Source organism: Pipistrellus kuhlii, unplaced genomic scaffold (genome assembly GCF_014108245.1).
Source record: "Pipistrellus kuhlii isolate mPipKuh1 unplaced genomic scaffold, mPipKuh1.p scaffold_m20_p_5, whole genome shotgun sequence".
In the NCBI taxonomy this organism is placed as follows: Eukaryota; Metazoa; Chordata; class Mammalia; order Chiroptera; family Vespertilionidae; genus Pipistrellus; species Pipistrellus kuhlii.
Window position 1 is genome coordinate 25,337,844 of NW_023425551.1, and position 25,855 is coordinate 25,363,698.

The following is a 25,855-nucleotide window of genomic DNA, read 5'->3' on the forward strand; positions in this document are numbered from 1 at the left end:
GTAAGTTTATTTCTGGGTTCTCTATTCTGTTTCATTGATCTGTAAGTCAGCACTAAATGGAATGTTAGCTGTGGGCTTGTCATATGTAGTCTTTACGTTGAGATATGCTCTCTCTATACTCAAGTATTTGAGAATATTTATCATAAGTGGATGATGCATGACAAAGGGTACATAAAGATAGTTCCTGCCATCCAGTCTATGAGAGAATTACAGTTGGCCCTTTGATGTGTGTTTAATTATAAGCCTGCCCCTTAGGCCAATGCATTAAAATAAACAAATGAGCCTCTTTCATAGAAAGTTTGCTGCCTCTGCACTGGGTTTGGGGTGGATGAGTCTGTGGGATCTTTTTAAGAACTACTTCTGAGGATACTATAGCCTCATGGGTCTTTAGATGCAGTCCCCATGAGCTTTCAAAGCTAGATGTTTTGTGGGCTCATTTATTCGGAGAAGGTGTTAAAAGTTTGGGTGCCAGGTGTAAGTTTCAAACCCTTTGCACCTCAGGGATAAACTCAGGGTTGCGAGTTCCCTCCAGTTCTGGGTCTCCATGCTGGGCTTATGGCAATATTGTACCTCAGTCTCTCCTACCTGCATCAATGTGGGTTTATTCTCGTTCACCAGATGTGTAGGAGCCACTCAACTACTGTTTTCCCCCCCTGAGGTAACTGTTTTATATATACTTGTAGATTCAGAATAGTCATGGGAATGGACGAATTCAGGGACCTCCTATGTCCCCATTCTGAACCAAAATTCCTTGTTTGGTCTCTTTCCATCAGCAAAGCCCAGTTCATCATAGGCATTCAACTCAAAATTGTTTAATCTATGAATACATATGATGTTTTAAACTAATATTTGAAATAAATATTTTAAAATAGTAAGTAGATTTTTTTCTGTCATTAATTTCTTGATGTGGAGTTTAAATCTTAATTTGAAAATTAGTGTTGATGTGTTTTATCAAAGCCCACGATATATGGACAAAGTTTGGGAGCTCTTAAAAGAAATATTGCCTGAATTTAAGCTGACCGATGAATCCAACTCTGAGAGTAAAATAACAGAGGTAGATAACAAATTAAAAGATACAGCAAAGGAAGGGAATTATGGCAAAGACATGAAAGATGGGAAAGAAATGAAAGATGGCAAAGAAGTGAAAGATGGCAAAGAATTCAAACCTGAACCGTCAGTTACAACACTAAAATCACTTGAAAAAAGTGACAGAGCTCCAAAGGGTAAGACATTATATATCACACATTATTTAATATGAATATTGTATGTAAATGTTTTACAAACATTGCTGAATTTGATGGTTCTTCATTGTTATTATTATGTATTAAATGTTGTGGAAATAATTAAGATCCTTCCTTGTTAGGATTTTAGAACTTCTAATGGTATTTGCTACATGTTAACTATTGTTTCATATTTTACTCTCTTTAGAAATCAAAGGAAATTATACAATTTGATAATACACATTAATATAGTATTAATATAGAGAGAGACATTAAGTTTTCAAGTTTCATCAAACACATCTTTCTTATATATTATATGTATGGCACAATGAACCAAAATAGCAAGGGACAAAGTAGCCCTGTTTATTTTTTCAGGAAATGTGAAATGGGGTTAGATGATGATTCACCGATCATTTATTATAAAGTGGAAGTTCAAATTTGAGAAGAAAAAATTCTAGTTGTTTTACAAGTGTAGGATTATTTATTTTTTTAAGACAGGAAATGTATTGAATAATTTCTTATTTCTTAAATATTTTATATAGCTAAGTAAATAAGCAATTATGCTTGTTAAATATTCTAGAAAAGACACGGCTTTCTTTATGTTTTGATCTTTCAAATATTTATTTTTAGGAAATATTGACATTTTATCCAGTTATTTCTTATCAAGGTCATATCTACAGTACAGTGCATAAAAATCATACCGTAAATGTTCGTCAAAAATATACCAAAACCAAGTGTGTGAGTGATATCTGCCTATTATAGGCCCTTTTTGAAATGCCCTAATATGCTAGTATGAAAGAAAAAAAAAGCCTGATCAAATTTGTTTTATCTAGTATATATCCGATTAATTTCAACTGAGAAGCCCTTTCTCACATACCACAAATTAACATTTACCTATCACCCATTCATCCAGCCACACATTCATCCAATATACAATTTACTGAGTATAATTCCAATAAATGTTCCAGGGATTAGTGATAACTTATTGAACAAAATCAGATGAGAAAGGTACTTTCTGGGGATAGAGACTAACATTCATTTAAAAATCATAACCACTTACTAACAAATAAGCCTTAAACGAAAATGAAGGAAAGTAAAGGACTTCATACAGGGGACCTAGCCTCATGTAGGGAGAGAAATTCCTAAGGAGTTTTGAGCTGCTTTTGCAAAGATGAGAGGAATATCTAACAGGCGTCTTCAAACTACGGCCCGTGGGCCACATGCGGCCTGCAGAGGAGTCTGATCCGGCCCGCCAGGTTTTTTGGGCAGTGAGCGCAGCCGAGGTGTTACAGTAGGAATTAGTAGTTCATATAGTCCGGCCCTCCAGCTCTCTGAGGGACCGTGATCTGGCCCCCACTTTAAAAAGTTTGAGGACGCCTAGATCCCTTTGCCTTTCCACCCAATTCTCAACTCCTCTCCCCTCTGATAATGGCCAATCTGTTCTCTGTATCTTTGAGTCTGTTTCTATTTTGTTTGTTTATTTTGTTCTTTATGTTCCACATATAAGTGAAATCATATGGTATTTGTCTTTCTCTGACTTATTTCACATAGCATAATACCCTCTAGGTCTACCCAAGCTGTCAAAAAAGGTAAGATTTCATTCTCTTTTTATGGCTGGGTAGTATTCCATTGTGTATATGTGCCACAGCTTTTTTTTTTTTTTAGTTGAAGAAAAATACGTTTTATAGAAATGTAATTATAGTTCTGTGTGTGGGGTGTGATTAAGAAAGTCATTTTGGCCATAATGTATTTGTTTGGCATTTAGTTTTCATCAGAAGATATTCTGAAGACAGCAAGGTATATTTTCTTGAGATGTAGTGCCCAAATAAAAAAAGGTCTGAAAGGTTTCCACATTTAGAACTCAACTTCAAGAATATGATTTTTTGTACTTTAATTTTTTCTTTTAAAATGAGAAAATTAGTCTGTAATTTTCTACACAAAAATCATATATCAAATTATCACCTATATTGAACATAAAATGGTGAGTAGTCAGTAATAAATAGTGCTGCAGGTCTTTCACAATACACATTGATTTTCAAAATTTTGTCTTGTTTTATTTTAATATTTTTAATTAGAGGTAAATAGTGTTTGAGGGAATTTGTGGCTATTGTATTTTAGGTTTTCTAATTAAAATATTTATTAAATTTTTTAATATGTTATTGAAAACAGATACAAAAGACATTGGGAAGAAGAAGAGTAAAGATGGAGAAAGGGAAAAAGAAAAATTTAAATGGTCAATTCATGGTTCCAGACCCTCATCAGATGTTCAGAATTCTCTACTGTCTCTATCAGATTGTAAGCATGCACCAGGTCTCTAGTATTAGCAGATTATAAAATTTATATTACTCTACATAAATAAAATAAGTTATATGTTTTATATGCTATATAAAGTACATACATTAATATACAATTATACAAAGTGTATAAATGTTAGCATATGTATTATATATTAGTATATGTCTTCTGTATAAATTACATGTAGTATATGTAATATTTGAAAATTATATAATATATATTATACCCATCTTTGTTTTAAATAAATATGGAGATGGAGAGAGAGAGAAATAGCAAGCAGCTGCCTCCTGCACACCACCTATTGGGGACCGAGCTCATAACCGAGGCATGTGCCCTGAGAGGAATTGACCCAGTGACCTCTCCATGTATGCTCAACTGAGACACACTGGCCGGGGCATTTTATACACGTTGTCTTTTTTAAAGACTTTATAGTTTTACTGTTGGGTCATCTATCTTGTTGCTTCCAGAATGTAGGTTCTAATTCTCAGCTTCCCATTCATTCCATGGTTGGAAACACATCCTTTTTCTTCCAGCACTATGCTTTATCTAGTTTTTCTTTTCACTTTGTCTTCTTTCTAAATACATTATTATGGTTTTTTATGAGGACATTTTTTTAAAAATAAATTTTTATTGTTCATATTATTACAAATGTTCCTTCCCCCCCCCCCCCTTCTCACCCCACCCTCTGCCCTTTCCCCACCCCACATTGTCCTCATCCATAGGTGCACAGCTTATGTTCAGTCTATGAGGACATTTTTTAATAATTATGGCTTTTTATAATTTCAGAAACATGTCTGGTGGTTTGTTAGAGAAAAGAGTCACTAGTCATTATATTTTTAATTCTGTATTAAAAATGTTTTCTTCTTTTGATGCCTTAAGCAATCTTTTTAGATAGTAGATGACATGACATTCCCAAAGTTACCAATAATTCATCATCACTGTAAAAATGAACAAACCTTTCTCTGAGTTTCTTTCTTTGGGAAAATAGTTAACAATCCCTTTTTCCTCTACTAAATTAAGAGAGAAAGTTAATTTCAAGATACAGAATATGATTTAGAATTTGAGCTGTGGATAAAACTGCCTGGATTCAGATCTCTGCTCCATGAAAATCACACAGTTTAATTTTTTCATGTAAAAATATGTTTGTGTAACTTTGTTATATTTACAATTAATCCATTCAAAGGAGATTCTGGTTTATGTTTAATTTATATTTTGTGTCTCTAAAGATTATTCTCAATGAACACATCTATTACAATTACATGTAAATGCTCAAATTAGTAAAGAAATAACACAAAACTTTTAATTAAAAATAAAAATAATTAAGGAAAATTAATTCTATTATTTTGGCCAAAATATTTAAAGAACAAAAAAAACACCCAATCAAATATAGAAATATCAGGGGTGTTAAGGAACATGTTGAGAAATAAGTAATGCTCAGAAGCAAAGTCTTTTAAAAGCATTAAACATTTCAAACAAAGTTACTTATATTTTCCTTCTTCCTGGACGGATTAATTTATTTATAATTTTTTATTCCTTTTCTTTAGTTTTTATTGATTTTGTTAAGAGGAAGGGAAACGGGGAGAGAGAGACAGAAACATGAATGATGAAGAGAATCATTGATCAGCTGCCTCCTGCATACCCCCTACTGGGGAGTGAGCCCACTACATGGGCATGAACCCTACCCGGGAACTGAATAGTTCAATTGCTGGTTCAAGTCTTGACGCTCAACTACTAGACCATGAAATGACATGAAAACTTTTGGATTTCTTTAAATTCAAAATAAAGATTTTTATCTACAAAAGCTAAGAAATGTCACAGTGTTAAAATCATTTGTTTGAACATAATTGTTTGTAGACCATCCTAAGTTAGATTGACTGATGACTGGTAAGTCTATGTGATAACATTTTTTTACAGTGAGATAAGATGATTTTTAAGCAACTACATGGTACTATAATGAAGGTAAAACTAATGAGATATTCTATAAGATGAATGCACATATTTATTTTAAAATTTAGAATCATTTATCTATTTTTCACCTGCAAAAATAAGGAATTATCTTTAATTCTAACTTTTTAACCTTTAATTCTATCTTAATGTTCATTAAGGAATTTTGGAATGAACTACTGACAGACCCATCATAACGCAATATATGCTTGCTTTTGTAGGTTCTTCAGGAATGCAGTCCCCTCACATGGTTGTATATGCTACCTTTATTCCTCTCTATTTGTTTGAAAAGAGGATCTTTTCACTAGAGATGATGGTGAGTACTCACATCCAGGAGGCACAGTATCATTTATGGTGTGTGCATGTGTGTGTATGTGTGTGTGTGTGTGTGTGTGTGTGTGTGTGTGTGTGTGTGATTACTTCTTGTGATAGAAGGTATATCTGGGGTTAAATAGAAATCACTCCTTCCTGTAAAGGTCTGCCATACAACAAGGGTAATATTGTCAAGCTAATAGGACATAATGTGCCATTATGAATATATAGTACCAATTTCTCTGTTTTAATTCAAAGTTTATTAACTGGAGCGTGGGTAAATCTCAGTGTGCTTCCCAGCCTGCCCTCCAATTTGAGTCTCTTGTGAAGATCTGAATATGCCATCTCAGCCCTAGTTTGTTGTTTGTTTGGTTGGTTGTTTTTAATTTCTTTTTTTTAAATACATTTTATTAATTTTCCACAGGGAGAAAGGGAGAGGGATGGAGAGCTAGAAATGTTGATGAGAGAGAAACATTGACTAGCTGCCTCCTGCACAACCCCTACTAGGGATGTGCCCGTAACCAATGTACATGCCCTTGACTGGAATTGAACCTGGGACCTTTCAGTCCGCAAACCGAAGCTCTATCCACTGAGCCAAACCGGTTTCGGCTTTAATTTCTTTTTTTTTTTTTTATGGCATTAACTAAGGTGCTATCTTAGATATTTCTGAGAGATTAAATGTTATGAGCCATGCTTTTGGAGTGCCATGGTCTCAACTAGAGGAACCACTTACACACTTTCAAAGCTGAAAAATGTAAGGGTGAATGAAGGCCTTACAGAAAGAAAAGGGCTCCAAGTATCCATGTGAACTTCTTTCTGGCTATCCTACTTAAAAACTAACATTTAACTTTAAGATAAGTTTTGAATTTAAAAGATGAAAAAAAAATGGCATTTATTCGTTAATTCAGATATTTATTGCTGCTATAATGAGCTAGGCTCTGAGCACGATGAACAAGATTAGCAGGGTGCCTCCTACCTATCTGCCCCAGGAAAGTTTAGTCTAATGAGGAAGGCAGACAAGCAGACATCGGCAATGAAGTTAGAAAACTGGTCTAACAGAGAGCACAATAGGTGCCTGGCCGATGGTAGTGACTGTGTTCAAATAATGAATTGGATGAGTGACCGAATGGATAGGAAACTGAATATGGCACACAGAGCAGAAATTCATCTTTCTGTCTGCTGGTTGGCTACAGAAGTCTTTCCCCCCTTTCCCCCCCCAAAAATGTTTAAGCTGTGGCCTTAAGAAGTTAGCCTAATTAGTAGGAAAAACTCCCAAAGCAGAGGAAAGCCTGAAGGTGAAGGAGAACCCACTGGGTTCAGGAAACGACTAGAGGATTCATAGATTGCAAGGGAAAAGTCTTAGAGGCAGCTTGAGAAGTGAAAGGGAGTCAGGACAGAAAGAGAATTATTATTCCTCCTGACAATGGCTTAAGGGACTCCAGGCTCAGGCATTAGCCCAGGGTCTGTAGCAGTAATTAAATGAACTTCAAGACTGTACTGTCACAGTCTTCCTAACTTGTCTGCTAATTCTTTTATATTCCCCACTAGGGTGATCTAGTTCTCCTGGTAAAAATCAAAATGGAACGGAGGTATAATGTTTTAAAGATAAATCTACTGAAAGAAATATCTTTTCTAATGGAATTTTGTTCAATGGAGTACACTGATAAAAAGTATAGCCCCAAAGATAATGAGCCCAACATATAAAATAAAGACAATGACTTACACTTACTTAAAGAATTGGTCCAGAATGCAGAAAAGACAACAAAACTTGGGAAGGAAAACTGTGTCATGAGCGTTCCACATTTCCCCCATCTTCTTGCTCTTGGGCATTCTAAACGCATTTTAGTTTTATTTAAATGGGTCCTAAAAAGGCCTCTCCCATCTGCCCAAACCCTACTTTAGGAATATTTGACATGGGATGGGAAAGGGAGTGAAAGGGTCTTATGGTCAAGGAAACTTCATTAACTATTTTTAAATATTTTTAAGTGCCAAGTTAGCATTTCATTAGACTGTTTTACTGTTCTAAATTCCTCTCTGTCCCTAATTCTAATCAAAGGAAACTTGAGACCCTTTAACAAAGCTTCTCAACATCAAACTGTAACTACTACCGTGTTTCCCCGAAAATAAGACATCCTCCGAAAATAAGACCTAGCACATGGAAAGATAAGACATCCTCCGAAAATAAGACCTAGCACATGGAAAGATAAGACATCCCCTGAAAATAAGACCTAGCGCAACTTTGGGAGAAAAAATTAATATAAGACATTATCTTATTTTTGGGGAAACGGTATTAATAGCACTACCTTACATCACTCAGCAATATTGTGTTAGAAATAAAATGTAGCATGAAAAATTGGCTTACATACCTTAAATCTGGCTAGCTAGTACTTTTGCAGATTATTCAAACAATACATTAGGTACTAATACCAAACTTAATTATTTCACACAATAACTTACACTTCCAAAATATTTCAAATTGTTTTGTTTTATAATGTTTGATAGCTCAAAAATGGAAAGTAAATAGACTACAACTTTGGTTGAAATTGTGAGAAGGGATTGAGATTTGCACTACATTTTATGAATAGTAAACAGTCTTAGAAATATGCAGCTATCTTTTGAATATGATTTCTATTTTCGATATTACTTCAATATAGATTTTATAGCATTATAATTTTTGTTTCAATAACTGAGGCATTACCTTTTTGAATAAGAGCCATAAATTTATAATAAATTCCCATGAAAAGAATTACTTTAAAGTATTAGGAAATTTCTAAAATTTGATGAGTTAAAATGGTAGAAAAAAGTAAAACTTTAGAACATGCATAAAAGTAATTTTTAGGAATTATTAGGCATAATTCCACAGTTTCTGATTTTTAAAAAAAATAAATTACTAACATTTCACAAAAGATATTAAGTGAATGTGACAAATTCGTTTATTTTTAAGTTCTATTTTTTTAAATCACTGTTCTCTTTATTTTGAATATTTATAACACTTTTAATGGCTCATCTGGACTCAATAGCACCCCGATGAACTCCTTACAATTATTTTTTTTAATATATTTTATTGATTTTTTACAGAGAGGGATAGAGAGTTAGAAACACCTATGAGAGAGAATCGATCTGCTACCTCCTGCACACCCGCTACTGGGGATGTGCCCGCAACCAAGGTCCATGCCCTTGACCGGAATCAAACCTGGGACCTTTCAGTCTGCAAGCCGATGCTCTATCCACTGAGCCAAACCAGTTTGGCTCCTTACAACTCTTGTTACAATGATTAACTAATCCCTGGATTCAGGAGGAACTGTCCAATGTTACAGATGCCCCACCCCTTCCCTATTTGGTGTCTCCTTGAAGTTTAGATTGGGCCATAAGTCACAAGAGCAAGGCGTGTTCTAGCCCAGGCAATAATTTGGAGTAGCCTGCAAGGTGGGTTTCTGGTCCTAATGGCAGCTTTATAAATTTACATTTTAAGCATTTCTATTCATATAGTGATTAATGATGCAAAATCACCAGGAGAATAATTGTTACTGGTAAAACTGACTTTAATGTAGTTAATATTTTATTTTGCTTTAACAGTTTCAACATTTAGATTGTGAGCATCAGAATTTGACTACAGTGTAAATTCCTTTAATCTTCACATTCTTCTTGATTTCTTATGGCATTTCTCAGCCATCAGCCACTAACTAAACTGCTCCAAAGCCAAGTGGCTTCAGATCTCAATGGTGGAATATGGGAAGCATCTGCGTGGGAATCTACTTGCCTAGGCAGGATACAGGGCAGACCCTATTCTCTGTCCTATGAATGGCTCCATTGTCAGAGGGACCACGGGGATTTCCTGTGGGGAACTGCTCTTTGCAGGCGAGGGCATAAACTATGGACAAGGCCACTGATTATCCCCAGACACTCAGTGCAGTCGATTTTATGAACATTTTGTAGCAATTGCTGGACACACACACACACACACACACACTACATATTAAGTACCTGTATCAAAGTTTTAACCTATAAATGCCACTATTGATTACTTTGGACCAAAACCATTGTACTAAGATTTTTACAATCTCATAGATCCAACTTTTAGAACTCAAAAGTAGCTTATACCACTAGTTCTAAAGTCTCGTTTTGTAAATAAGGAAATGGGGCCACAGAAAAAAGTAGAGATGTTAAAAACACAAAAGGTAATAGTGCTTATGTTAAGAGATGTAGTAATATGGGTGCTTATTTCTTTTCCCATTATTATCATGGGATAGTGGTGGCAGTATTTCTATAATGACGGAAAGTATTGTTTTAAATGCATGAGGCAATGGCAGGCATCCTTTTAAATCTGCCTTCTACCTGTTAGACCACTTCTGCTGAGAAACTCAGAGAATATGGCCTGTCCCACATCTGCAGCCATCCCGTGCTGGTCACCAGAACCAGGTCCTGCCCACTCATAGCACCACCAAAACCACCAGCAGTGCCTGCCTGGAAACTCATTCGTCTAAAAAGGGAAACTGTGATAACAGCTGAACCTCAAGGTATGGTGTACATTGTCTGAAAGTCTTTTTAATCAACATCATTCAAATGGTTGACCTCCGCATACAGGTCTCATAATTTCATTTGTAATCAAAGATGTGTTGCCCTAGCTGGTTTGGCTTAATGGATAGAGCATTGGGCTGTGGACTGAAAGGTCCCAGGTTTGAAACCAGTCAAGGGCACATGCAGGACACAGCTGATCAATGATTCTGTCTCATCATTGATATTTCTATCTCTCTCCCTCTTCTTCCTTTCTCTCTGAAATCAATTATAAAAAAAAAAGAAAAGAAAGATGTGTATTAAGGCAAATCACCCAACATTTTGCCTAAAGCCTTCATTGAATTTTATATCTCCTTTGTAAAGTATATGATTGTCTAACCACTGTGTGGTATACCTGAAACATACAAAATAATATTGAATGAAATATTAATTAATTTTTTAATTAAATTTTATATCTTTAAAGGATTAATTTTCCATAAAAGACAGGGCAATTTGGTTTATGTGTAAACTGACCAGCTATATCAAGGCCATTATGATTATTATAGTGGCAGAAAAGTAGTTTGTAGTAAATAATATAGAAACTTGGGTAGCATAGGTTAAACTACTTGCAGTGAATTTCTAGTATGGAAATCACTCTAGGCTACCCTTAGGACATAATCTTTGAAATAACTGGTTTCTATTTAGAACTTTCATAGGAATCGCTTTTGTCCTGGGTCACCTCCTGTGTTAACCTTCTCATATCTATCTCTGTCTTCAGAAATAGAGTCACACTGGCTGAGAGAGGGAAGGGGAACCATTCCCACCTTGCTGTTATCTCAAATTCCTCACAACTCCTGCCAAATTCTTCACTTCTTCAATATTGTTCTTTACAAGTCTTTTTCCATGGGCATTAACTGAATGAAAGAGAGACAAAGATGGCAAGAGAAGAAATGAGATAGTAATTGAAAAGTCAATTTTAAAGTAGAAGCACAAACATAAAGAGATGGAATTAAAACAAAAAAGCACTAATAATTTAAAAATTATGACCTAGAAGAATAACTCATAATCAATGTTTCAAGGAACAAAGTCTTTCCATAGCGATTTCAGCAATTACAGTTTTTTATGATGGATGATAAAAAAACTGGAGTGCTATGTTATATACACTGAGTGGCCAGATTATTATGATCTCTGAACAGATAATAATCTAGCCTCTCAGTGTATATCTTATATAATAAAAGGCTAATATGCAAATTGTGCCCTTGACCAGGAGTTCGACCAGCAGGCAGGGTAGTTAACCGCGCATGTCCCCTCCCCCTGGCCAGGCTGGCCAGACCCCACCCTTGCATGAATTCATGTACTGGGCCTCTAAAACATATATATATATATATATATATATATATATATATATATATATATACACACACATACACACACACACACACACACACACACACACACATACAATATTATGCATTCAGAGATCATAATAATCTGGCCACTCAGTGTATGTTAGATGTTAGATGTTATTAAACAAACTTAAATTGTGTTTAATAAGAGCAACCGCTTTTGTCATTTTTTGGTATCATTTTCTTGCTTTTGCACTTTCTCCCTTTGTCGTTTCTAAGACCTCATCATCATCTCAGTGCATTCACCCCTCTGCAGTCCCTCACGTCCCCGAGGTTAGTACATCAGGGGCTGTGTTCACACACCTGTCACCTGAGGAACAAGAAAGCCAAAGCCACAATGAACATGCCAAGTGCCAGTTTACAGAAGGCATCCCTGTGAAGCCTGTCAATGTGCTTCAGGCCTCTGATCCCATGAACCATGGTTTGTACCTCCACTGGTGGTGATGCTTGGTGTCGCAAGTATCACTGATCCTTCAATTCAGGTCACAGGAGAACCACACCTCAGTCACAGTGTAATTCATACATCTCATTGGTTCTCAGGGTCCTAGAGCTGCAATGGCCACATATATTGGGATATATACCTATTCCTCACCTCCTACTTCCAACCATAGATGCACATTTAAAAAATATAAATAACAACTGTTAACCATGTCATTTTCTTCACATTTGCTTTCTGCCTACATTCATACAGCCAGTACAGCTGGTAGAAAAGACTTCTCTAGCTCAAATGTTTTATTCTTGCCAAGAAAGAACAAAGAATAAAGAAATGTCTGGTTTGAGTGGAGAGGAGAAATGGTCAACTTTTGTTCTTTCTTTAGGCCTGTCTGCCTCTCTTCCTCCTGCTTGATTGGTTAGTCATCTCTTTACATTTCTTATGTTTCTGCAATGGGTTATTGGTGCCCCAAAATGCCATCAGACACTGAAAAGGAAAGAAACCCTTTTATCCTTAAACATAACATTTTAGTTAAGTGCACCGAGACTCATTTAAAATCATTGTTCATCCAGATCATCAAGGAATCGCTAAATGAAAGGAAAAGTATTAAACATAGATGTTTTCTATTTCACTACTGATTGTTGTGTAATTATGTATTGTAATTGCTTTTGCAAGCTGGTCAAAAAATTAAGGAATTGAGGGATTCCATAATTACAGTGTCCCAACTCAAGGCTTACACATAATTGTCTTTCTCCTCTCACTTCATTTAATGTTTAGGGTTAAAACTAACAGGAAATAGAGAGAGAGCATTTCAGAGACTATCCCAGAGCAAGCACAGAAAAGTCATGTGCATGTGTCAAAGCTTCTTTTTCTCCCCAGTGGGCATCCCTTCTCCATTCCAGGAGCTTCTGTTAAAATAACCTTCCTCAATGTTTAATTCAGACTAGGCCAGTGCATAGTCTGTGTCCCGTGTCCACTGAGAATCCCTTCTAGGTTAGCTTCACATTCCTAGGAACATCCACATGTCCTTTTCTCGACCTGCTGCTCTCTTTGCTGCTCATGACCCTTTGTCACATTTCTGTCCTTCCACTACTACTTCTATGAGTTAGTCCATGTTTCCTTTTTCATGTCCTAAGCTATTGCACAGGGTTTAACTAAAAGAACACCCTATTTTAGTAAAAGATTTTTATAGAAAGTCACTCCTGCACTTGAAATAGCAAATGCCAAGTAATAACTCCAAAAGACATTGCTAATGTTCTCCATTGAGACTTCATTGTTTCATGCTGTAAACCTGAAAAGCAACTGAGGAGTAAGCTAAAGAAATCTCATATTGGCATGATTGATAAGCTTTTTACTTTATTTATTTATTTATTTATTTATTTATTTATTTTTAGAAAAGCAACCTTATGTATCCTAGGACATCCCTATTTAAGTCTATTGAAAATTACTATTTAACTCTATTGAAATTTGATGGGTAACTAATATTGTAATTAGTATTACATGTAATCTTAGAAGATGGAGAAAAAGAACATCACATTGCCTTTTTCTCTTCAGAAATAATACAAAAGAAGCCTGAACAGTTTCTTGAAATATCAAGTCCATTCTTGAATTTTAGGATGACTCCATTTACAATTCCAGCAGAGACGTAAGTATAATATGTTACATTCTATCTTTTTTTTTTTTAATTTAAGAATGGATTTTATTTATTTTTTCAAAGTCATTTATTTCTTATTTATTTATTTTATATTTTATTTTTTAATTTTACTGGGGTGACATATAGGTTTCATGTTGGATTACTAATGTACAAAATCTATATATAAGACCATGTGCCCACCACCCAAAGTCAAACCTCCTGTCACCTCATATTAGGATCCCTTTCTTCCCCCACTCCCCTCCCTCTGGCAACCATCACACTGCTGTTTGTGTTCATAAGTTTCAGGTTTATATTCCACACAGGAGTGAAATCATATAGTTCTTAGCTTTTTCTGTTTGACTTATTTCACTTCCCATAATGTTCTCAAGGTCCACACATGTTGGTGTAAATGATGCTACTTCATCCTTCCTTATGGCTGTGTGGTACTCCATTGTGTATATATATCACATCTTTATCCAGTCCTCTATTGTAGGGCACTTTGGCTGTTTCCAGCTCTTGGCCACCATGAATAAAGCTGCAGTGAACATAGGGGTGCATATATCTTTGAGTATAAATGATTTTGAGATTTTTGGGTATATACCCTGGGATGGAATTGTTGGGTAGTATGGTAGCTCTATTTTTAATTTTTTTTGAGGAATCGCCAGACTACTTTCCATAGTGGTTGTACCAGTCTACATTCCCACCAGCAGTGAATGAGGGTTCCAACCTCTCCAACACCTGTTGTTGCTTGTATTGCTGATAATGGCCACTCTTAACTGGTGTAAGGTGGTATCTCATTGGACTTTTAATTTGCATTTCCCTGATTGCCAGTGAGGTTGAAGCTCTTTTTATATACCTATTGGCTGTTTGTATTCTTCTTGGGAGAAATGAAGTATGTTACATTCTTTCCCACAAATGCATCTTGCTCTCCAAAAAGTATTTTGTGGTTTATGTGGATAAAACTAAAACTAAATGGGAGCATTTTGAAATATATCAATTTAATGAAAAGGTGAAATATATGTATAAAATATAGTAGACAATAGTTCTTGGATCTTGTACAGCTTGTGATGTCACTAATCTAATTAATTAACAAACATGCCTTTTTCACTTTTTATGTGTGAGTATTATGGGCTGAACGTTTAAGCCCTGCTAAAATTCAGATGCCAAAACACTAATCCCACCAGTGTGGCTGTTTTTGGAGATATGGCCTCTAAGGAAGTAAGTGTGGTTAAATGAGATCATAAGATTAGTGTCCTCATAAGGAAGGAGAAAGAGTTCTCTCTCTCTTTCTCTTCTCTCTCTCTCTCTCTCTCTCTCTCTCTCTCTCTCTCTCTCTCTCTCTCTCTCTCTCTCTCTCTCTCCTTTTACTCTTTCCATTCACTGAGGAAAGGTTATGGGAGGACACTGCTAAAAGAGCTGGAAGGTAGCTCTCTGCCATTCAGGAAGAGTGTCCTCACTAGAAACTGACCATGCCGTCACTCTGACCTCAGACTGACAACCTCCATAACTGTGAGAAAATAAATTATTGTCTAAGCAAGCCAGCAAACCTAGAAAACGACAGCAGGGCACTATATTTCACTTGAAAACAGAAGATAGCACACTTGTCTTGCCCCTCAGAGATGTCAGCTCCTGGGGACGCTGTATGTATAAGGAAATAATTGTAAGAAAGTGTAATTGTCATAACAAAGGTATGTCCCAAATGCTGTTGGTTGCCCTTCCTAATTTGCAGAAAGAATTAGAACCCTGAGTGAAGGAGCCCTGATGCCAGTGCCTGTGCAGGCATGTGGGAGACCTTGCCACCAGCCCATGATAAATGCCATGGCTCCTCAGCTCCCTGTTGGAAGTATGTGAGGGCCTGCCCGGCTTCTCTCCCTCCATCAACCACAGATAACCTAAGTCAGAGCCACCCTTCCAAGCCACAATGGAGGTTTACCTGAGGCCAAAAGTTCCAGTCAATTGCTGGGGGGGTGATTGGAGAGTTAGCCCACCTGCCCTCTTCATCATTTCCTATTGCGTTGCCCATGTCTTTCCCTGGCCTCTGCTGCCTCCAATTTAAAATTCTCCAGAGAGGCTCCAGGGTAACCTCACAGGCTTCAGATACCCTCCTTTTTGTCCTAATGGGATTTGCGGTTCTCTGCTTTGCTGGGTTTTGCCATCAATCTGTTCTTATCTGTCTCTAAGGGATGTGTTACTGTTCTAATTATGGCACCTCGGTCTTGCCAGTTTGTATGATTTTGCTTGTATTTCTTCTGAGACCCCAGTGGGGTTGTAGGTGGGAGGAGTGCCTACAGTACAATACATCTGTGTCTTGAACTGGATGTGTAACTCTGGTGGTGATTCCCTGCTTCTCCCGCCCCCTCATTTGCATTTCACCTGCCATGGCTGTGCTCTCCTCTCTGCTTCTTACCCATCGGGTCCACAATTCACTTTACCTTAATTATTCTCTAGTTCCTATTCTCTAGAATCAACCAAACAAAAGCAAAACAAGAAAAGTACCCCAAAATTTGTGCATACAGCAGACTTTTTTTTAAATGGTACCTGGAAAATTAGGATAGGTTGATGGAGGTATTATATTTTGGTCCTATTTGAGTAACCCAGTTAATTAAAAGAGAGGATTAGATACTCCAGATTTTAAATCATTCAGCCACTCTACTATTGGGAAATCCCACTGGCCACCATTCTCCATAGTCTTCAGGCTTCTCACCATGTTGCATAACTTTGTCCATTTTCTCCTCTCTGTCTCTTCAGTTCTCATTCAGAGAGCAGGCTAGCCCTCTGTTTTGGTTTTGTGCTGCTTCCTTACTGACGGTGTTCTCAAAGCACTTCTTACATCATTCTCCCCTTACCCCTTGATCTAGCAAGTAATGTATTCTGCCAAGGTGTTTCCTAAATGAATACCGCTCTTCCCCCAAAAGGATTAACCTGTGAAGCTATTAAAGTAATATGCCTCAGTTTTTCATTGTATTTCTACAGAGCAGATCTTTATATATTTAACAACAGTTATATACCTAGTAGGTTTCTAGACAGGTAAAGAGATAAGTTATTTTCCATTCCTGCTAGATTTTCCAATTACAAAAGCCAATGTGGCTTCTTTTTCTACTAATTCTACCAATGAATTAGACTTCCTGCCATTTTGGGACAGAAATAGTCCTAACTATTAGTATAATATAAATGACACAAATGCTATCATCATTGTTGTTATTAATTTGATTTTAAAAAAGTCATGTTATGTCGACTACTTGTTTAGGTTATAAATATACATCGAGTGGCCAGTTTATTCTGATCTATGAGCACATAATAATCTGGCCACTCAGTGTATATCCTATATAATAAAAGGCTAATATGCAAATTGTCCCCTTGACAAGGAATTAGAACAGCAGGCAGGCCAGCCAACTGCCCATGTCCCCTCCCCATGGCCAGGCTGGCCGAACCTCACCCATGCACGAATTCACGCATTAGGTCTCTAATACACACACACACACACACTGAGTGGTCAGATTATTATGCATTCAGAGATCAGAATAATCTGACTACTCAGTGTATATGTGTGTGTGTGTGTGTGTGTGTATAAACACTAATATATATACACTAATTAGTGTGTTATACAATATCTTTTCTTCCTAAGTAGAACATACTCTGTTTCCTTACCTAAATGAATCATACTGAGCATTGTTGTTCTGCTGTTTTTCTTATGTCAGAGGGACTTCAAGAAACTATTCTTAACCAACACTCAATGGCCCCAGAGGACCAGCCTTTTCTGGAATGTGTTTGATTGTTTGGCTTAGTTGTAGTGTTAGTTTTGCTTTCACAGTTCCAAATATTATTTTATCAGTGCTCAATATTGTCTGCTTCTAGTAACTTTGCTTCCTCCAAATTTGGCCCTAAATTTTTGGGTGCAATGAGAAACATCACCAAATTTTATGGCTTAAATATAATTAGAATGGGGACCTTAAGGATGCATATTAGTCAGATATTTTGTAGATTATAAGAATGGGGGCTGAAAGCCACCAAGACAAATTTTCTCACAGTTCAGAATGCCTCCCAGATTTCTAAAATCTCTATGTCAACAGGGATCACAAACAGGTTTGTTTTATAACCAGAACTCCTCAATCTACTTTCTTACTTGATTTTCCTATGCCTCCTTTCAGCTTTATTACCTGATTAAGGTATATTGACTTCTATAACCCAAGTCCAGGTGACTAACACTTGATTTAATTCAACTAACCTGTTCACCACTTGAAACTGTTACGAATTTGTAGTGTATTTGCTTTATCTGTCAGGTGCAAACATGAAGATACGAAGATACGTGAATGGCCTTTATCCCATGTGGGAAAGTAATATCCCTTCTCCCGCTTTGCTGTAGAATCTCAGTTCTCATATCAACATAAAAGCAAGTCTTTCCCCCCCAGGCCCTTGAAAGTGACTACTACCATTATTGCCATTCATTGAAACAATCCCTATATAGAAACAAGCCAGACTCACTCCCTCTTGGTTCCTGGCCTTGTTTGTCAGAATGGAAGCCTCATAAATATGCTTGTGCTGCCCTCTAGTGGCAGCTTCAGGGAAATCGGAGACGTGACTTCAGGGGGTTTAAGAAGTTTTATTGAACATTGGCAAGAGAAAAAGAAAATCAAAATGTTTAGGAAGTCTATGTACATTAATTTAATTTTATCTTTGAATACATATAAAAACATATATGTATACATATATACTAAAACAGATGTCTTTTTATTGAACTTATAAATTTTTCACTATGCAGTGATGATTTGGAGTCATATTTGCAATTAGGTACTTGAAAGGAAATACTGTAAACTTGGGTAGTTACTATGGATATTTCAGTTATTAACTTGAGTGCTCATCACTCATAATTAAATTTTACTCTGAGCTCTATTTCCCTCATACATAACTCTGATGCTTAGGTAAATCAATTCTAACTGTGGTCAAATTCCTATGTTCTGTTCATCGACATTCAAAATTGATAGCCATTGTTTTAAAATTAATAGTACCTCAGAAAATTTTTGCATAAGTGCATTAACTGATAGAGGATACTTCTTTGGTCTTATAAAAAGAAGTTTGATGTTGTTGACAGGAAAAAAAAATATGACTGGTTGTAAAAGAAGGACAATGATGAAATGAACAAAATCATAACATTCTGTTGTTGACAAACTTCAGTTAGTTAATATATAATGAAACATTATTCAACAATCATAAATAAGGAAATCTTGCCATTTGCAACAACAGGGGTGGACCTTGAGGTTATTGTGCTAAGTGAAATAAGTCAGAGAAAGACAAATACCATATGATCTCACTTATCTATGAAGTCTTAAAACAAAGAAACAAGAAAAGAAAGAAAAAAACAAATTCATAAGTACAGAGAACTTAGTGCAGAGGTTGGTTAGATTGGTGGGTGGGAAAATATGGTTGAAGGGGATCATAAATTGCACTTATAAACTAAATGTCCTGGACGCACAATGTGTAACATGGTGAATGTAGTAAATAACACTGTGTGTATATTTAAAAGTTACTAAGATCACAAGAAGAAGAAAAAAGTAAGTATATGTGGTTATGGAAGTTAACTAGACTTATGGCGATCATTTTACAATATATACTAATTTCAAATTATAACTGAAACTAATATTATGTTATATGCCAATTATATCGCAATGAAAACTGCAGTTGTTGATCAGTAACTTTGAAGAAGAGATAAGATTAAAGTTTGCTTTTGCTTTCCATCAGTCATTTAGCACACTCTGTTATTAAGAAAGGGGTGCCTCCAGGATCTGGCTTATCTTCCGTTCCAGAAAATGATGAGACTGCAACCTATGCCCAGACAGATGTAAGTCAAGTGATAGGAAGTACATCTCAGGTAACTATGTTACTCTTACTCTTGATCCAGTTCTTAATTATAATAGATGTTTCTTCCATTGTAAAATATACTCTACATAAAAAGATGTGTAACATGCATCTGAACTGAATAAAGAGTACTGTTAAAAGAAGCTTCTTAGGTATCAATCACCTGTATCAGCAAAATGAATATTCGTTGCTTACAAAAAGTCTTCTATGTGTCTCCCTTCTGAGTTGTATTATATTTGCCCTTCAGAGTTTGGCATTAATTAACTCCATACACTTCTAATTTTCCAATTGTTTGAACATTTATAAACCACGTGTATCTTAGTTTAATTATTACATAATTGTGCTTCAATGGACTCTTGCATTAATTCTCCTGTACCTTCATTCACTGAATCTTGTTAATGAGATGCATTTATTTTGCCACATGATCACCGTTCACTCATTTCACTGGTCAAAGACATTTAATGTATAACTTTCACAGTGATACCGACCAAATCCATTGCTTGCTGTTCAGTGGTACCAGGGCTATTCTTGAATGTCCCTGAACACATGCTCAAGAGTTTTTTTTTAGTTCCAGAGTTGGTAAACTTTTATATGTCATGGCTCTCTTTGTCAATTTTCTAAAATTTTAACACACAATGGAAGCAAATCATCTCTTTCTGTGTATTAGTTGAGTATTTTTGATAGGGATCTGGGTTAGCACTGGGAGGACACACAAGTTCACTATTAGGTGGCTGAACGACTGCTAAACACAGTTGCTAGATAGTAGTCCAGCTGCAGGTCATAGGACTTTCTGTAGACAGAAAGATGTCACCACTTGAAATCTAACAATGGGCCTAATTACTGCTTTAATTTCAAAGCAATGATGAGTGATATTTTAAGATATTTGCAACAATTGGAATATAATATAAAATAGTGTGATTTATCGCAATTATTGAAAATTGAAGAAATTTTGAGTTTCAGCCAAAGATGTATTTTTTAAAACATATCCATGTTGCTCTAACCGGTTTGGCTCAGTGGATAGAGCTTTGGCCTGTGGACTCAAGGGTCCCAGGCTTGATTCCAATCAAGGACATGTACCTTGGTTGCGGGCACATATCCAGTATGGAGTCTGCAGGAGGCAACAAATTGATGTTTCTAACTCTCTATTCCTCTTCCTTCCTCTCTGAGAAAAATCAATAAAATATATATTAAAAACAAACAAACAAACAAACAAACATATCCATGTTCATGAACTTCTGAAATCTATGCACTGGCCCTGTGCAGACTAGCTAGGAGGCCCTGCTAAGATAAGAATCTGGTCACAATCTGTTTAATCTATATTAATAAAAGGGTAATATGCTAATCAGGGAAGATATCTTCCAAATGCTTTTCTGGACAAAACAGCCCTGGCTGTGAGGGCCAAGGTGAGGCTGCAAAGGGCCTAGGCTTAGGCCAGCAGTGGCAGGGTAATGGGGGCAGCACCTTCCCCTGATCTGCCAGGTCGCCTCCACAGAGGTAGGCCAGACTGTGGCCCGGGGGGTTGGGAGGGAGAAGGTGGATCAGACTGGCAGGGGTGCAAGTTAGGGGCAATTAGGCTGGCAGGCAGAGGGGTTAGGGGTGATCAAGCAGGCAAGCAGTTAGGAGCCAGCTGTCCTGAATTATGAGGGGGATGTCTGACTGCTAGTTTAGGCCTGTCTGGGATGTGACCTAAACTGACAGTCGGATATCCTCAGAGGGGTCCCAGATTGGAGAGGGTGCAGGCTGGGCTGAGGGACCCCTATCTCCCCTGTGCACAAATTTTGTGCACTGGGCCTCTAGTGTTAAAATAAAATACCAAGTCACTCCTGTCAGCCCTGGATAAGAACTGTCTTTGCTCCATATTCTGGCCAAGACTTAGGTTGTCTGCCAGTTCAACTTTTGCCAGTGTGGTGGGTGTGAAAAGGTATTTGTTTTTAATAGGGAATATATTCAAATGTTCAAAAACAGAAATATAAGGCCTTAGAACTCTTGTAGCTTTCCCCTTATAGTCTCTTCTCAAAGTATTAGAGTCTTAAACTCTTTATTGTACTGACTGTATCAATTAAATGTTCTATTGAATATATTTAACTTTCCTATTTTTAGTTCCTAAGAGCTCTCTCTTGTTTTTGATTATATTTTTGTAGAAGTTTATTATTTGATAAACAAATACCCTCTTATCTTTCTGATGGTACTAATTAAAAAATTTTCCCCTTTGTTTCTGTTTTCTATGAATTTCCTCAGAATTGTCTTATGACACAATTTATTGTACATATGCATTTAAGGAATTTATGACATTAAAGAGCTACACATTGGAAGCAACTTTATGACACTGATAGACCTTGTCAACTGGTAGCTTTAATTCAGGATAATTGGGGATGAATGAGCTTCATTTGAAGGTGGGATTAGTTCCAAATGTCAGATTCCCTGAGGCTTTCCCTGGACTCTGGTCAGTTTATCCAGTTGAGGGTCTTCTAATCTCCCTCCTGGGGAGAAAGGGGGTCACAGGGATTGGCATGCACTTATCCATTAAAGTTATTGAAGCCAAGCAGTACAGAATTACTACCAAGGTTCAGAATGTGGACTTCCTGTCCACATTGTAGACTCTCCTGCTTCCCATGGCATCTGTGAACCCAGAACTGAAGGTTTCTCAAGTAATTTCTTCACGTGTAGCAATTTCCAGGGCCCTATTCAGGCAAAGCAGGATAGATGTTAAGTGGATTAGAGAGAACTGGAGACGTATCTGTTCTTTATATAGATTGTCAACACCTTTCAGGCTATATCTCTTTTCTCTATTTCTCAGATACCTGCTAATTATTTCTGGGGTCCCGGGGCTTGGCTGGGCTTCTTTCTCACTAGCACTTGGCTATTCAGTTATCTTTATTACTTTATCTTTATCTCCATCTACTGTACATTATCCAAAATATTGTTGACATTACTCATCATCAGCATGTACAAATGTACACCATTTACATCTCTATACTTATTTTAATTGTGCTAGAGAGAGAATAGGTTGTAAATGTGAATTCAACTTAATTTCCCTGTTAAAATTTTGAGGAATCATTTTTATAATTTGAAACCAGTCTTTTTATTATCTGTCCACTAATTGTCTATCATAACCTCAATATATTCAATCTGTGATAATAACAGGTGCCCCATACTAAGTTACATATCTAATTAGGGATATTATTGTTTTTATTTAACTTTTATTACAAAGTTAAATCATGGAATGCCTTCAGATATTCTGTATTTTAATGTCAAATTTAAATCCTCAAGAAGTTATTTAAATTCACCACTTGAATTTCAAAGTAAAAAAATTCTGATTTACTGTATGCTTTAGTATTTTCAGAAATCTAATTCTAATGTTTAAAAGACTGTATTAATTTTTAAAAATAGTGATGCTTTAGAACTATAATGTTTTGTTAAATTTATAAATGGTTTCTTAATGTTGTTTTTTTCAATTCACAGGGCAATGTTTACTCCCAAACTACACATGGAAAAGGTAAGTGAATCTTCTCATGACGTTGCTTCTTGATAGTTTAGAGCTCTCCTCCTGACTCCCAGCAACCTCTCTCCAGGTCTCTTCTTATGTAATGAGGCTAATCTGCTCTGGGCTAGAAAAATCAGATAATCTCACTTGTTTAATTCAAGCTTAAAGTCAAAATAAAAGACAATCTGATTAGCCCCATGAGTAAAGATCAAGTGTTTTAATGCATGCATGTTTTGATCAAAGCTCTAAAACATATTAGTTCTTGAACAAAGACTTGGCCAAACCCCAAATCCCCAAAAGTGTTGATAGTAAATTTAGGTTTAAGAAGTCTATAGGAATTTTGAGGATTTACCAAATGAGCATGAAATAAGATCATGGGATTTCTGACTGTAGGAACAATTAAGTCACTTACTGAAATACATTGATTCTATTATAATAAATCTTTCAAATTTTCATTTCTCTTGTTATCCAAGTTATCCCCTCTTATATAAATATGTCTATCTATTGCAGATTTTAAGTACATAAGCTAGCTAATTTCTGTTATCCTATCTAATAAAGAGAGAATATGCTAATTGACCTTCGTGCTGTCACAAAGATGGAGGTGCCCATAGCCAATAAGGAGGGAATATGCTAATTGACTGCCCCACCCTCAAAGATGGCAATGCCCACAACTACAAGATGGTGGCACCCAGGGCTGGCTGAGGCTTGTGCTGCTGGCAATGGCAATAGCAGAGGTGTGATGGGGCATTGCCTTCCCCTGATCATTGGGTTGCCTTCCTCCCCTGAGGGCTTCTGGACTGTGAGAGGTGGCAGGCCGAGCTGAGGGACCCCCCTCCAGTGCATGAGTTTCATGCACTGGGCTTCTAGTAACTTTATTTTTTAAATTTATTTTTTAAAAATATATTTTATTGATTTTTTACAGAGTGGAAGGGAGAGGGATAGAAAGCTAGAAACACTGATGAGAGAGAAACACTGATTAGCTGCCTCCTGCACACCCCCCGCTGGGAATGTGTCTGCAACCAAGGTACATGCCCTTGACCAGAATCAAACCTGGGACCCCTCAGTCCACAGGCTGATGCTCTATCCACTGAGCCAAACCAGTCAGGCATCTCTAGTAACTTTATAATCTCTAAAGAATGTGTGCACAAATTTACAAAGTAAATTAGAAATTTCTAAAGACTCTACTATGCATATGTTATGAATAAATTATGCTGAGTTATGAAAATATTTATCCATGGATCTCCACAAATTTGAGGCCTGCATGTAAATGATTATCTCAGTAAATGTTTTTTCAGAAGTAGACTTTGAACTGCCCCCTATGATTTTCCATGTCTTGATAACTTAATACTTAACAATGTAGGTGGGTTTGACCTGTGGTTGTCTTCTGCCATACACAGATGAACTAATAGAACTTACATTGAATGACTCATCACATCCAGTTGATGGACTGAGTTTGGAAAGAGATCTGGTCAGCCAGACCACAACACTGGATAAATCACAGGAGGAAGTTACAGATATGAATACTAGTGTTAGTAAAGAAATATGGTTTGATTTTAAAGACTTCTATTCATGCTTTCAGTAAGTATGTTTTTCATGTGCATTTAACATAGTGGATATGTAAGGTATTAATTTTTAGCTAATACTTAAAAGAGTTAAGTCAATATTAGTCTAGTATTGGTATATTTTTTAAAAAAATGTTAGGAGAAAAAATGGCTGAGCTGACTGTCACATAGAACAGTAAGAGGTAAGCCAATTTTTAGGCCAGTTTTAGATTATCCTCAAAGACTTATTTAATTAAAATAAAAACAGTTTATTCACTGAGGTAATTTTTGTCTCTTTCAGGAGATTTAATACAGTTGTTATTTTTCCTAGATTTATTAAGGTATAATTGACAAATAAAGTTTTAAGGTATTTACAATAAAGTATACATTGTTTTGAATTGATATACAAATATATCATGAAAAATCCTCCCATTGAGTTAATTAATATAGTCATCGCCTTTTAAAAATGAAAACACTTAAATTCTACTATCTTGATAAATTTCAATTATATAAGCCACTGTTATCCATAGTCACAATGTTATATGTTAGATCTTCAAACTTTATTTATCTGAGAACTGAAAGTTTGTACCATTTTCTCAACCTCTTCCTATTTCCCCCACCTCTCTATCCCTGATAACCACTTTTCTTGTCTCTGTAGACAGTATTTTTTAACTTTCATCTGTCTTTACTTTGTTCTGCCTATAATTAAATCTAAGAAATTTAACAAGTAATAGTAATTTGTTGAATATAATGACAATAACCTGTTATAAATAATGTTTTTCAGAAATCTATACATTTTCCACAGGCCAAGTTCATATTGCTTTAACTTTCAAAAGTCAGAATTCAAGGTAAATAGTATGATCTCTTATTCTCTTTCCCTTATTATACTTAAACTAGAGGCCTAGTGCATGAAATTTGTGTGGGGGGAATGCATCCCTCAGCCTGGCCTGCACTCTCTCCAATATGGGATCAGGCCTAAACCAGCAGTCAGACATCCCTGTCACAATCCAGGACCTATGGTTCCTAATTACTCACCTGCCTGCCTGCCTGATCACCCCTAACCCCTCTGCATGCCCACATGCTCACCCCTAACTGCCTCTCTCTGCCTGCCTGATTGCCCCTAACCACCTCTGCCTCGGCCCCACCACTGTGGCTTTGTCTGGAAGGATATCCAGAAGACATCCAGTCTATCTGGTGTAATTAGCATATTACCCTTTTATTAGTATAGATCTTTGATAGA

At 36.3% G+C, this 25,855-nt stretch overlaps 1 protein-coding gene across 1 annotated transcript in view; it reads left to right on the forward strand.

The window, feature by feature from the left end:
* The window catches only part of ADGB (androglobin), a 112,059-nt gene that overhangs the window by 20,730 nt on the left and 65,474 nt on the right, over positions 1-25,855 (forward strand). Inside the window, exons 8-16 of the mRNA XM_045572888.1 lie at positions 958-1,230; positions 3,388-3,515; positions 5,681-5,775; positions 10,114-10,288; positions 13,659-13,749; positions 19,474-19,603; positions 23,053-23,086; positions 24,472-24,652; positions 25,400-25,463. Coding sequence (XP_045428844.1) covers positions 958-1,230; positions 3,388-3,515; positions 5,681-5,775; positions 10,114-10,288; positions 13,659-13,749; positions 19,474-19,603; positions 23,053-23,086; positions 24,472-24,652; positions 25,400-25,463 — 1,171 coding nt within the window. The remainder of the gene's footprint in view (positions 1-957; positions 1,231-3,387; positions 3,516-5,680; positions 5,776-10,113; positions 10,289-13,658; positions 13,750-19,473; positions 19,604-23,052; positions 23,087-24,471; positions 24,653-25,399; positions 25,464-25,855) is intronic.